General features: G+C 38.3%; 2 protein-coding genes across 2 annotated transcripts in view; both read right to left on the bottom strand.

The window, feature by feature from the left end:
• Window positions 1–338: 338 nt before the first annotated feature.
• On the bottom strand, window positions 339–2248 carry LOC147135346 (uncharacterized). The gene is made up of 2 exons (XM_086052744.1): window positions 2051–2248; window positions 339–850 (listed from the first exon to the last, which is right to left on the bottom strand). The coding sequence occupies exons 1-2, from the start codon at window positions 2219–2221 to the stop codon at window positions 389–391; spliced, it is 633 nt and encodes a 210-aa protein (XP_085908870.1). The 5' UTR covers window positions 2222–2248; the 3' UTR covers window positions 339–388.
• Window positions 2249–2643: 395 nt separating this feature from the next.
• LOC147135343 (bone morphogenetic protein 1-like) overlaps window positions 2644–14224 on the bottom strand; it is a 54090-nt gene continuing 42509 nt past the window's right edge. Inside the window, exons 23-30 of the mRNA XM_086052739.1 lie at window positions 13425–13593; window positions 8125–8249; window positions 6560–6629; window positions 6333–6403; window positions 6139–6246; window positions 4520–4624; window positions 4394–4456; window positions 2644–4320 (exon numbers count right to left, since the gene is read on the bottom strand). Of these exons, the coding sequence (XP_085908865.1) occupies window positions 4273–4320; window positions 4394–4456; window positions 4520–4624; window positions 6139–6246; window positions 6333–6403; window positions 6560–6629; window positions 8125–8249; window positions 13425–13593 (759 nt within the window). The 3' untranslated portion in view covers window positions 2644–4272. The remainder of the gene's footprint in view (window positions 4321–4393; window positions 4457–4519; window positions 4625–6138; window positions 6247–6332; window positions 6404–6559; window positions 6630–8124; window positions 8250–13424; window positions 13594–14224) is intronic.

Here is a 14224-nt window from a genome sequence, read left to right as displayed (position 1 = left end):
TGTAACCAACATTTGCCATCCATACAACAGAATAACTTTGTGGTCAACTATACGGACCCTGACGGACAAAATACATTTGTGAGTAAATTTAGATGTGATCATCAATATTTCAGTATATACACTTTTTGTGACATTTTTGTTTGGTGGTGTGCCAGGAAAATGTTCTAATGTCAAATATGGGCCTTGGCTCTGTATGGGTTGGGAAACACTACCTGCCCTAACAAATCTGATAAGCACTGTACATATACAGTACATAAACAGCATGTTCTTTGCCCCATTAATGAACATAATGTAATTGAGCATTCTTAAATAAGTATTCAACATGAATCAAAAGGGAATATCATTTGCAAGCTTTTATTCTATTTCCATTTCCACTAGAGATAAGAGGTCAAAGTGCACCCAAGCAGAGGCCTGTGAGGAAAGTGACTGTGTGTCCCAGCATAAGGAAGAGGTTGCTCATGTGCGCAGGCGCCCCCGCTTTCAGAAAAGCCCTCCACCTCGACTGATTGCGAAACGTTTGGCTTTGGCCGTCGTAGCGCCCGGTGTATTCCGCCTTTTGGCCGGTGTTCCCCCTGGAACCGTGCTTGGGCCTCCCGAGGAAGCCTAGCCCGTATCCGGTGCCCGTGCCCCCCAGCATGCCGGCCGCCGCCGCCCCCGCCCACTTGAGGCCGTGCTTGGGGAGGCCGTGACCCTTAGAGGCAGGCGCCTTGTTGCCCTTTCCGCCTTTCTGTGTACCACCGCCACGCTTACTGTATGTGTACTGCGCACCGGGACACAGTGCTACTATGAGCAGCAACAAGAGCCACAGTGACACAAGCTTCTGCTGGCCTGTCATTACAGTCTGGAGGTCCTGCAAACACATATGGATTAAGACATGTTAATTATTTCCTATATAGTATGCAATATAACCGACATAGTCAAACACTGTCTTTGTTATTGCTGATGATATGCAGCATTGTGTGTCCATAACACCTAAAAAGCAGCATCAAGGAAAGGCAGTAATGATCATACTTCATGATATAGAATATTACTGTTTTAACAATGCTGTAATAATGATATGTCATTACATGTACTATTTCATTATACAGCAAGGATCCGTGGGTCCATTGTAGTACTATTGTAGGTATGAAGTTTGTTAAAAAAAAAAAAAGTGAAAAATAATGACCAGTCTTCAGTAGGCTGATGTGTCAAGTATTTAGTATTATTTTTTTAATCATCAAATAAAAGTAAAAGTAGAAAATAACAAAATTAAGTAAAAACAAAAGACTAAGAAACAGAAATTGGCTTTTTAGCTTGTGCATGTAGTAATTTGGTAAAATGACTAAAAAAGCAAAAAAAGTAAAACATGAAAAATAAAAACACATTGGGGGGGTGATGTGTTTAGTATTTAGTAGTAGTTTGTTAAAATAATAAATTACAAATAAAAATTGGGAAAAAAAAATCAAACCTGAAATAAATATGCTTGGCAAGTATTTGGCTAAGTTGTAGTTTGTTGAGTAGTAGTTTGATTAATAAACAAGAAATTTAAAAAATCTTTAGACTGATTTCAAATATTTAGTAGGAGTAGTACTTGTGTAAAAAGAATTTTAAAAAATACGAGTAAGGATGCATTCATTTTAAAAAGTGACATAATTGCTTCTTTAAATTGCCGTAGAAAAAATGGAGTGATAGCAGTTTGGTAAAATTAAAAGATGAAATAAATAAAAAAGTTACAACAAAAATTTAAAATACATAGTCCTATATAAAATTGTTAAAATAAAAAAGGTGAAAAAATACGTTTTTTTGGGGGGGTTTATGTGGCAAAAATGTCCTTGTTGTATTTTGATTAAATAAAAGATTAGACACAAAAATGAGTACAAATATATCTATTTTTTTTATAGATTTATGTAGCAAGTATTTAATAGTAGTAGTTTCATAAAATAAAGAAATAAAAATGAAAAAAAACCCTAAATATTAAACACAATTAAAGCCTATTTACTTTGTCATCATTAAAAAAGTGCCAATTTTTGTCTCACACAAAATAAGAAACGTCAAAGAACAATAGTGTTACCTGTCCGTGGATGTGATGCTGATGGGGTGATCCATTTGATCCAGAAGGTTGCGTGGTCATAATTAATTCTATACCAACACGAGCTAAGCTCCACCCCCCACGTGCCCCTATTGGCCCGAAATGAATAATACAGTACAGGTTGAATGATTTTTGCTGACCTCCCATGGTCATGTGCTATTATTCAGCACATATGCAGACAGAGGACGGTGCATGCAGCACAACATGTTTGTTTGTGATCAACAACACGTACTGACGTGTTTTGAGCAGTAAGGCTAGGTCACAATTACATAGTATGACGATTAGGATTAAATCATGAAATAATGTGACAGTACTTTTACAGGGGTGTGTAGACTTGCTCATTGAAAAAACACTACAGCTGGTTGTTTGACATGCCGTATCTTCACTATCAAAGGCCTGAATGTCTTCAGGGCCAGTTATTCATCCTACAGAACATAGCAGACAGCAATGACTTCAAGGACCATAGCTGCGTTTGCACGGCATGTTTTGCACAAGAAAGTAAAAGCTTCCAGGGGATGTAAAACAACAGAGATGATTGTTAACAGACATTTTTCTCCAATGAAATCACTAAACTGTGACTTTTCTTTCTTTTATTGGCAGTGCTGCTTAATATCATGAGGCCTGTGGGAAATGGGCGACAGACACACACTTGTTCACATTACTTAGCCATGTGAAGCTCCTTTGTTACAACATAGACTACATAAAGATCAGTTTTATTACATTTTAGCTGTATTTTTACTTGATAGCTTTTTACCCAGTCTGTGAATCTGATGGAGTACTTTCAATTTCGTATATAGTCTATAAAGTCTATTATGAGTTTTTTTCCACTGTTCCTAGGTGTCTTAATAACACATCTGTGTAAAGCTTTTTGTCAAAATACTTCAAGAATCAAGTATTCCAGCACACCTAACACACTGTATTTCTCTTGCTGAAATCAGGCCTTTTAAGAGGGTTGCTATGTTTCACAAGCCAGTCCTCATCACACCTAAAAGAATACATTTTTCATTTTATCAACAACTAGAGCGGAGGAAACATAAGCTAAAAAAAAGTACATTTTCAATAATGTCTCTTTTATTGTGAAAAATGAACATTCTATTCTGTGTAATGTACGAGGGAAGAGAGAGAGTGATGTGATCGCAAATAAGCGTGCAAAAAAAATGTATAGTCACTGCATGACGTTCGTTAACTTCTTAAAATCAGATTCTTAATGGGGCTGTTTTGTCTGCCTGACTTTTGGCTTGCCTTCTAGCCAACTTTCTCTGTCTTTCATCTTTCTCTGCTGTGTGGCGTAATTAAGCCACATGCCCCATGTTGCCAAGGAAACAGTGAGTGTCATTCCATTCTGAAACTCATTTGCAAAAATAAACTCAGATCAATGTCAAATCTGATATCAAAACTCTTTGTGTTGGGCATCGCATGGTTTCAATGCATTTGGCGTTCATGCTCAACCTGCTACGAGCTATGTTTTGTGCAGTCATGCTATGAGACATTTTACACATCGGAAGACCGGACAAAAATTCTCTGCATAGATCATCTTAACTGGGAACACAACAGTGTTTACTGCATTTCCTCAAACGGTGGCCCCAAATCTAATGGATACCTAATGGGATCAATAAAACATAGCACCTCAAATAGGGCTCCATTTTTTTAACTTCTACTATAACACATCTGATACCACCACACGTCGTGGTCTAAGTCCTTAACAAATTACAGCACTTGTGGCATGTGAACTGATAAATAAATAGATAAATATTAATATAATGTACAAGTAAAATTAAGTTCCGTTACAGCATAAATATTTAAATAACTGATGTGCCCTTAAAAACTTTAGAATTTCCCAAAGATACTACACAGTGGTGGCAAAGCACTACTTTTCTATTAGATAGGGCTATGGCTAGATTAAGACCTTGCCAGTCAATCATAGGCCACATACAGATAAATGTAATGTAGTGAGTTCATTTGAATTCAGTGACATTATTTATTTAAGAAATGATACAAATCAAATATAATTTAGAAAATAAAAATAAAGCCCTCCATGCCCTAATACACCTGATTTCTAATTGGCACCCCGTATTCTCTGCACTTGAGTACGGCCAATATGTGGGGTGGGGGGGTGGGGGGTTGGTTGGTGGGGGGGGGTGGGCCCTAAGGTGATAGCTAAGGTTTATGTTAGGCTGAGACGTTTCCAGTTCCTCCTGCTGAAGTTAGATGACGTTCTCAAAGAGTTGCATGGAAGACATAATACTCTCATCCTGTTCCAAAGACAGAACACTAAGTAAATGTAATGCACACTTCTCCAAACGGTGACTGATATAGCAGTTTTACCTTTTGGCAGGTTTCTATGAATTCATCGATTGTCACCACTCCATCACGGTTCCGATCCATTTTCTGGAAGATAGTTGTTTCCTTGTATTTATTCAAAACTAGGATCCAAAAAAACAGTCAGCGTACCTGGAAGAATTTTTCCACATGTTCATATGGGGAATCTTCTCGTACGCTCGGTAAGGTGTACCTGCCCATCATGTCATAAATGGATGTCATTATTGCCAACATGTCCTGCGGGAAACAAAAGAAACAATTTCAACATGACTTATGAAATCACAACAGTGTAGTGAGTGTTTCTCTATGTAGCTAGAACACTGCCATTACATTTTGGCATTGAAAATACATTTTGACATTCCAGAAACAAAAAGGTATAACACAAAAGTATTGGCACTGAAAAAAAAATGAAAAAATCTCATTGAAAAATATAAATACTGTTTTAAATGTCAGTATTTATCGTTCCTCTTAATGTTAATTTTAGGTGACAGTGCCTTTATTATTATTATTATTAATAGCTTTGATTCATAGAGCACCTTTTCTTTTGCGTGTTCTGTTTTTCAGTTTCCGCTTTCTGCGTTTACCCTTGGATTTTTCTTTTCACAGCCTTTTATTGTTTTTTTTAATTTATTGTTTTGTTTGTAAAGTGCTTTGTTACAGCTCTAGCTGTTATGAAATGCGCTATTTAAATAAAATTGTATTGTATTGTATTGTATTTAGGAGTTAAAAAACAGAAATGAGTCACTTGTAAATGCAGTCTCTAATGGCTGTGGACAGCAGAAGGCGCGCTACTCAATTCACAAAGCCCATTCATTGCTCCGAGCCCCTTCCCAAAGTGCCATTAAAAATTAAAATCGGGGAAAAAAAATAAACAAAAAATCAAAGGTGAAACTTTGGAAGTTGAAAGTGAAAAATGGAGCACAAAAAATAAAGGTATTGTGGCTTGAAAAAAAAACAACAAAAGACAGACATGAGGGTAAAAGCAGAAAATTGTCACTGAAACGACAATGTAAAAATGCAAAAATAAAATGTTGTATTTTTTAATGTCTGTATTTTATATTTCAGTGGTCGTACTTGTTTTGGTGTCTATACATATACAGTGGATACAAAAGTCTACACACACCTTTTCAAATGTTTATTGGGACATAAAATAAAGGACACCAAATAAAATCATTTAAAAAATCTTCCACCATTAATGTGAACTGTAACCTGTACATGAAAAATCTTTCCAAGAGGGGAAATAAAACTAAACAGGTGAGGTGTGGTTGCACAAGTGTGCACACCCGTTTATAACTGGAACGTGACTGTGTTAAGAAATAATCAATCAAGGTTAAAATTATGTTAATTGGTAATCAGCACACACCTGCCACCTTGTAAAGTGCCTCTGATTAACCCCAAAGGAAATGAAACTGTTCTAGTTGGCTTTTCTTAACCTTTTTTCTGAGCAGAAGCCTGAAGGTTTCTTAAGGCTGTGCACACTTGTGCAACCACATTATATTTGGTGTTTATTTTTTTTTAATTTCCCCTCTCGCCAACGTTATTTATTTATTCAATTCATTTGTACAGGTTACACGTCAAATTAATGATGGAAAAGTTTTTGATCACAAAAACCTGGCATTTGAACAGGGGTGGGTAGACTTTTTATATCCAATGCATATCCTATAAACAATACTACCTACATTTCCACTGCTGAAATTTAGTGACAGTGTTTTGGCTCCATATTTGTCACACACGGCAGAAGTTGCATCAACCTCCTTAGTGATGTAGCCGTCCTTGTTGATATCATAGAGATTGAAGGCCCAGCGCAACTTCTCCGTCACCGAACCTCGAAGCAGCACAGACAAGCCCAGCACAAAGTCCTGTGAAGGTAATTTGGCTAGTTGAATGTCCTCGAAATTGTAAATAAAAGTCGATTTGCTAGCAACGCGCCGAGCAGTGAACTTGCCTCGAATCGGATGGCGCCGCTTCTGTCCATGTCAAAGGCGTTGAACAAGAAATGTGCGTACATGGTGGCATCTGAGGCGCAAGGCACAAAAGAGGACACATCTAATGTAAGTTTTTGCAGTCTAATACAACACCAACAAATAGAAACAGCTCTCAGTATGCTGCAAACGAATCAATAAACCATCTCTGACAATGTCAATCGGAACTGATATGTATCATCACGTTTACCTCCTTGAGGAAAGAACTGTGAGTAAATGGTCTTGAATGTCTCTTCGTCCACAAGCCCACTGGGACATTCCTTTTGTGGAAATATGAATAACAAGTGAAATACACAAGAGGGAAGAGTATAACAATGAAATGTTCTTCTTATTCTGGCAATAATTGTTCGCTTATTGATCACATGTGTGCTGCTTACATGTCCAAATGTTTGCTTTGCTTCTGATACGAAGGCACTGAGACTTCATGTTTGTTTATACAGAGTACAAGTACACCCTGGACTGGTCTCTAGCCAACCAAAGGGCACTTAAAGACAAACGATCATTCGCAATCACATTCACACCTAAGGACAATTGTCTTTCATGAACCGAACAAGCATGTTTTTAGAAAGTGAGAGGACGCCGGAGCGCCTGGTGAAGTCACACGAACAGGAAGAACAAGCAAACTCCAAACCAGAGGGCGTGAGCTGAAATACAAAACCAGAACCTCTCGACTGTGAAGCAGATGTGCTAACCACTATACCACGTGCTGCCCGATATAATTTTAGAATTTGTCGTGAAAACGGGAAAGTGAGACAGCCTGTCCTGGCTGTATGGTGATAAAGTAAACCCCTCAGGAGATAGGGTCAGAGTAATACAGCAGTTGAAATCATATAACCCAAGCTATGACCTCAAAACATTTCATCATTTCAAACTCATCATAAAACATTAGTCTTACAAATAAATGACTCACAGGTTATATGATTTTGAAAAAAAATGCACCAGAAGTGCATCAAAGACTCTCCGTAACTTCCGCTAACAACACAGGCTAAACACCTCTCCCACCTGAAACAGTCGCCAAGTGTCTTTACACTTTACATTCTCATTTTAGACGCTTGCTGGAATGAGCCTAATTTGAGGGCACGGTCCTGTCTCAGCCGCTCCCCCTCCACTGCGGGATGAGCCTACTCAAGAACGTTTTCGTTACCATGACGACGAGGGGCAGAGCCTGAGTGACTAAGCCAGTACAATTGTCATTTAGTGTAGCTGATCCGTGTATATGGCACATGCAGCGGACACTTTGCTAATAAAAAAAAATACAGACTTCACTGTACAGATTGCGCTCGTCATTAGATGTTCCACTGTATAAGCAACATGGTTTTGCTTACAGCAATGCTTCCTGACCACAACTCATGACATGCATCCTTAATGTCTTTTGGCAAAGCTGACTTGTAGCCTTTGTCTCCACTTTAATTACATTTTACCTCCTTTAAAGTGCACTAAAACCAACAACTCCCCATATGCATTAGCACAAACAATGGACAGTATAAATTATGTGATAGCTCAAACTCGGCATTGTAGTGCACGTTCAAAATGCAGAATAAACCTTTAAGACTTTAAAGCAGGCGGCGGCCAATATTTGAGGATTTTGAAGATGAAGTAAATACATTTTAGTTAGTTTGATAAACATAGGATGTAGTTTCAGTTGTTTTTTTAAAAAAGGATTTTCGTTTTCATTAATTTTGTTAACAATCTTTTTTTTTTTTTTTTTTTAACTTTAGTTGTAGTTAGTCTTTTGTTGTTTCTCACTTTTCTTACATTTTTGAAGCCTCTGTAAAGAGACTGAAGCTCCTTCCTGGTGAACTGGGTCTGCGCTTGGAGCTGCTCAAGGCCCTCGGGCTGATGACGTACCATGGAGAGCTCGAGGTCACTGTCGATGCTGTCTGCCAGAGGGAGGGGTAAGGGGGGGAAAAAAAACAAGCCAAAGGGTAGATGTGAAGACACGTAATAGGAACAGGAAAAATGGGGGAAAAAAATTTCTACCAGAGAGAAATGGAAGGCAAAAGAAGGTAATGCTTTCCATCTGGATGCAAAACATAAGGTGGGAAAGGTGATGTGAAGAAAGTGTGAGGAATGTACAAAATAAGATGTAAAAATAAATGCTGGGAAAAGAGCTCATAACATCTAATGTTAAAGGAAATAAGCAACTATTCAGAGCAGTTTTTAATAGACTTTCATTTTGGACACTTTGGATGTAGTTTCCTTGCTTATTAGTTCCAAGTATGACACTTGCAGTGGCAAAACCCCCTCCCCCGAAAAACCTTGCCATTTTATCTCCATAACTACATATTCCAAATATATTTTACATCTATTTTTGTAGATTGTCATTTATTGAGAATTCAAAATGTCCATTATGAAAAGGGAGGATTGTGTCAAAAGTGCCAAAATATCAACTCACTATATGTACCGGTACATACTCACCATCTTTACAAAGAGCGCAACACAAATGGAAAGTGGGAAAAGACAAGACCGGGGGAGAGATTGAGATGATGAAAATAAAGTAATAACACATTTAAATACACGGTCCCCCATTTTTTTAAGGATATGTTCATTAGTGAGGAAGTAGTTTAAAATGACTGCACTACATAATAATGAGAGCTGTTTTGAATAACTTGTATAGTTGAACGTGGGTGGCAAAATATGGCAAACAGCTCTCAGTATAATGCAACCGCGTAGCCACGGCAAATCGAAAACCACAATAATAAACATAAAATGTTACATTTGTAAAGGAAGGATTCTTTGATACAGTTCTTGGTCGATGGCGGCATAAACCTCACAGTTGAACCTAATAGGCAGCATGCATGTCTTACCTTCCTGCAACAAAGGGTCACACATCCCAAACTGTTTCAGCACAAAATAAAACATCCCCGCAACAACTAAAATAGCAATAATTTCCATGCCATCCAATCCCATTATGGCATCTCACGGGATCTTGTGCAAACAAAATAGACTTAATGTAAGCCTGGGTGATGAGGTTTAAAAAAAGAATCTGGCAATGCAACCTGACGTGTAGACATCAGCAGTTACAAGCCAGACTCATGAGAGACAATCCAAGCACAAAAAAATGCACAAAGTTGAAGTAGAATTCCACTACATGCTGCTGGCGGATGATGATAAGCATTGATCCCCTCATGTGACCCACGACTAGCCTCCATTGCTAGTGGTAGCAACCCACCACCATCTCCTCTCACCTATGTGTGTGTGTTTGGGTGGTTTGATAGTCTTCGCTTGTCCGTCTCTATTTGCTCAGTCATTTCAAGGATGCTAAGATATAAAAAAAACAAAAAAAAAAACAAGCGATGATCCATATCCGCTGATGCTGGGGATATATGAACAGCACTTAAGAGTGAAGGAGCCCGCCTTGTCAATACCGCTGGGCTTAAAGCACATTTAACGGGGCCGCTAAATGGCACCTTGTTTAAACTTCTGCACATACGCGCAGCAGGCATGTCGGGGTTGCCGTAACGCTCCGCCTTACATGCATGAGCATAGCAAGTCAGATTGTTTGTTTATGTGTTTGTCAGCATGCTTAAGGGCCAACAAAAGGTAAGTGTGGTACACAACTGATGACTCTGCATAACATAATGGATTCAGTTTAAGTAGCAGAGGGCAAATCAATTGTTAAGAGGTAACATATTGGTCTGATGGGGGGAACGAAAGTGAGACAGCGCATTTTGTTGGCTGTGGAAACTTTCCCGTGGCTTGGAGGATTCCCTACCGTCTGCTCACAAGTATTTGGACAATGACAAAAGTTTTATGATTTTCAACCCCAGCACATGTCAATTCACTGAGAATTTTGGGGAACATATCCTCTTGTTAGTCCCAGAAAAACTCACTTATTTGCCATTTCCATGCAAAGGCATTGGCCGTGTGTAATAGAAAATTTCTCATCTGGAAGCCAAGGAATGATGTTGGTGAGGAGTATAGCAATGAAATGTTCATTACTATTATTGATGATTGGTGTGCTTATTGTACTATAACATGTTCAGGAAGACACTGAGAATTTATTTGACGAATATTTCATTTCTAGTTACTTTCACAGAATGTTTAGGGTTCTTTATTTAGCTATCCTAGCAGTCTGTAGGATCAGGTTCAATGTGAGGAGACACTATCGTCCAATACTCACAATTCATGTCAGCAGTTGCAATATATTATTAATAAACAGCAGTGAGTTTGTCCCATTGGATGTCATACATGTCCATGACAGACAGTAACAGTGCTTCTCCCATGTTTGCCACATGATGTTGTATGCTTTGGGTCATGAGCTGTTCCTTTTATTTGTTCTACTTTTCACTTTTGTGTTTTATAACAATTCGATTCCACAACATGTGAGGGTTTTTATAACGAATCAAGCAATTCAATTGTCCAAATTTTATTGCTCATGGAAGTATTCTGCATTATATAAAATGCTCCATTCGGACTGCATGATCTCTTTTGACGAAACACCAATTTTTGCCGTTTACTGGCAGGCCAAAACATTTCTCTATAATACGTGGCGTGCCACAAAGATCAATCGTCAGCCTTTATTATTTTATCATCGCAGGCATTTTTTGACTGAAAGCTTTAGAATCATCGTATTTTGTTGGCATGAGTAAGCGCTAGCCTCAAAATTAGGCACAAAATCCCAAACAAGAGTTGCACCTTTGTTATGATCTCTACCCAGACATGAATAAGACATAAACACACTCAGTCACGACATTAACGTTCAAGAGGCATGAGCTCATAATATAAAACAATGTAACAAAAGTGTTTTGATGCATCTTAAGTGCTGATGTAGTCCTGCTCTTCTATTAATTACAGACTGCAGCAGTCGAGCGTGTGAAAAAGTCTCAAACAAAAGTACAAACAAGTTGACATTGTTTTCTATCTCCCTGTACTCGTAACACATTGTCATGGTTCTTAATTGGCACCAAAGTTTGCAAAATTTCAAAAATCAAGCAGTCTGTCAATCAATCAATCATTTTACCTACATATGGCTTTTGTTACAACTTTGGTGTTTTCCCAACAGGGGTCGCCACAGCGATACACTTGCATGATTTGTTTGGCACAGATTTTAATGCTGGATGCACTTCCTGACACAACCTGCCTATTCATCTATCTATCTATCTATCTATCTATCTATCTATCTATCTATCTATCTAATCTTATTTTATCAATCTGTCCGACAGTCTATCTAATCTATTTTAATAAAATAGAAATCAGCCAGTTCAGTAACCAATAAATCAACACCCACACCAAACACTGACATTGCGAAGTTTGTTTGAAAGTGTGTCATCTTATGACCCAAAAATGTTGGCAGTGGTTACAGTTTTTGACTGAATATACAATGGGTTCTGTTTACCAAGGTACAAGATCGCCCTCCAAAAAAACAGTGCCTCGTATTTGGAAGCATTTTTTTCCCTCTGTGTTTAACACTCAGCAAGTTCAAATGAGATATTCTGACAGTTTGCTATTGCTTATATATGCAGAAACAGATGCTCGTCCTGTCTGACGAGTGCACAGCAGACTGTCGCGCTGCACCGAAGGCCAGTGTCAATAATTAGGAAAAAATGTCTGCATGCCAGTGAAACACTAAGAATAGACCCCACACTCATATTTCATATTGTGTATGCTCTAGAGCAGAAGATATGAAGGGACAAAATATAATCTCCTGAGTAGGGAACAATATGAAGTTATATTTGCTTCCAACTAAAGTGTTCAATAATGGCCAGTATGCTGTGGAGTTAATATGCTAGCAACACCGTTCACTACATTTTGCCACAAAAACACAACACAGTTTAAAAGTGATTCAGTGGAAAAGGCCAGAACAAATTATTTTGATTTATTTCATGATTTTCTTTCCCCATAAATTAAAACCATTTCCGGGTGTCTTAGAACATATGCCTGTAATATGCTTTTGTCACAATACCATCGATATAAATAATTATACTATACTTTATACACCCTACTTCTCGTGTTGCTGAAATCAGCCTTTTTGGGGGGAAGGAGGTGGCAGTGGGGAGCTGTCTCTTTTACGTAAAATAAGCAGAGCCCGGAGTTTAAAAAAAAAAAGTGAGTGCTCCTAAAGACAATTTGAAATGTGGACTCATGCAGGCAGTAGTTTATACACCGCACTGTGTGTATGTGGCGCCGCATGGACACATCACCAAACACAACTCACATAAATGAGAGAATTACACAATGAGTTTTTAAGAAAACCACAATGAAAACCACAATGTTAAACCACAATGAAAAACGCCAGGTATGGGCTAACGAACTCGCGCCAATGTTGCAGTAATACTAAACCTTTTAAACAACTGACGTGGAAGCAAATGGTGCACAAGACTTACAGGCAGATCAATACTCAAAGACATTCTTTATCCTCCGTGAAAAATGAACTAATATTGCTGCAACTTATTTGTGATGACTTTGCTCTGTTTCATCATCAAATATGTGTAGTATGTCAGGATTTACTGTATGATACTTCCCTCTAGTGGCCAAGGCATGCAAACTTGAACGAACAGCACAATTCCCATTAAATTGTTAAGATACACAAACTGTTAAATTCTTCACATTCTCTTCAATTATTTAATTATTCCTTAATGTTTTTTCAGGTTACAGAACCTCGGATTACAACGGCACAAACAGAGGACACGTCATTGCAGACATCAATGTTAAGAATACATTTTTGTAATTACGTTTTTCAGGTTCATCATCAGTTTATTCATAAGGTCACTGAAATGAAAAGGGACTGTGAACATGTAGCCTTAGCGTGATGGTTTAAAATATGATGCATGCATGTTTTTCAAGGTTATTTTTGAAAATAATATTTTCTTATTAAAATGGGTTGCAACTGAACTACAGCAAGAAATCGCGAGTCCCCGTGTGACAACAGTTGGGAACCAATGCTGTAGAGTGCTTTTTTTCTCATTCAAAAGATGTTCCAATTTTTTGGGGGTGCTGAAGTAGATTATTTGCACTTCTATTCATTTCAATGGAGAAAGATGATTTGAGATTGGTGATTTAAATTGTGAAAAAAAAAATGCCTCCTTTACTGGAGTGACAATAGTTGTTTGTACCTGGCACCTGTTGAGTGGTGCTAGCGATGATCCACTTGACCAGGCAGCACCTCATGAGAGATTTTCGTGAAAACTTGGGTCTCTGCCACTTGGAGCCCTCGGCCTGTCCGGCCGGGCTCGCCTCTTTCCCGTCAGGCAGCAGACCGCCATCCACCTCCTTGTCTTCTGCCTTAAGGAGACACAAATAGATCCAGTGAGGCTTCTTTTAATTATGGTTTCACTTGACGAGTCTTCTCCACACTAATCTCCCACTTTTAGTCATTTTTTCCCCCTTTGATTTGCTGGAGGGATGACTTTCATTTTCAGTGTGTGATCTCCCACTATTTGCATGTTTAAATGTGGCTTCTCCTATTAGCGTTTGATTTTTTTAAATGTTTTTTTTTTGCTCCAACCCAAACATCACCTCCAGACCTGTCTGATGTGGATGTGTCATTGAGTCACGTCCGCAAATTCAAGTGACAATTAAGAGCTACAAGTGCAGCATGTGCGACTCAGGAAGAACCCGAAACCCATCAAGTGTGTGAGAAGCAGACAAATGAAGCTCCTCTTGAGTGAAGTGGAATATTTTAGCCCTCTAAACAAAGAGTGAGTAAGTGACTCTGGGCTTTTTATAACTAACCAAATTCACATGACCACAACGCTTTATTAGGTACACCTAAAGAATCCATACAGGCTTATAGCAATCCAATACATAATGTACATAATATTTATATGCGGTACATCCTATCATTTTCTATAGTACTTGTCCTCATTAGGGTTACATTGCACTGCTATTTTGTTCAGTTTACATTGTTAAATGT

This window comes from Filicampus tigris, chromosome 15 (assembly GCF_054856515.1).
Source record: "Filicampus tigris isolate MCC_2025a chromosome 15, RoL_Ftig_1.0, whole genome shotgun sequence".
Classification (NCBI taxonomy): Eukaryota; Metazoa; Chordata; class Actinopteri; order Syngnathiformes; family Syngnathidae; genus Filicampus; species Filicampus tigris.
The sequence above is the reverse complement of the archived record's forward strand: the minus strand, read 5'-3'. Positions and strand labels throughout refer to the sequence as shown.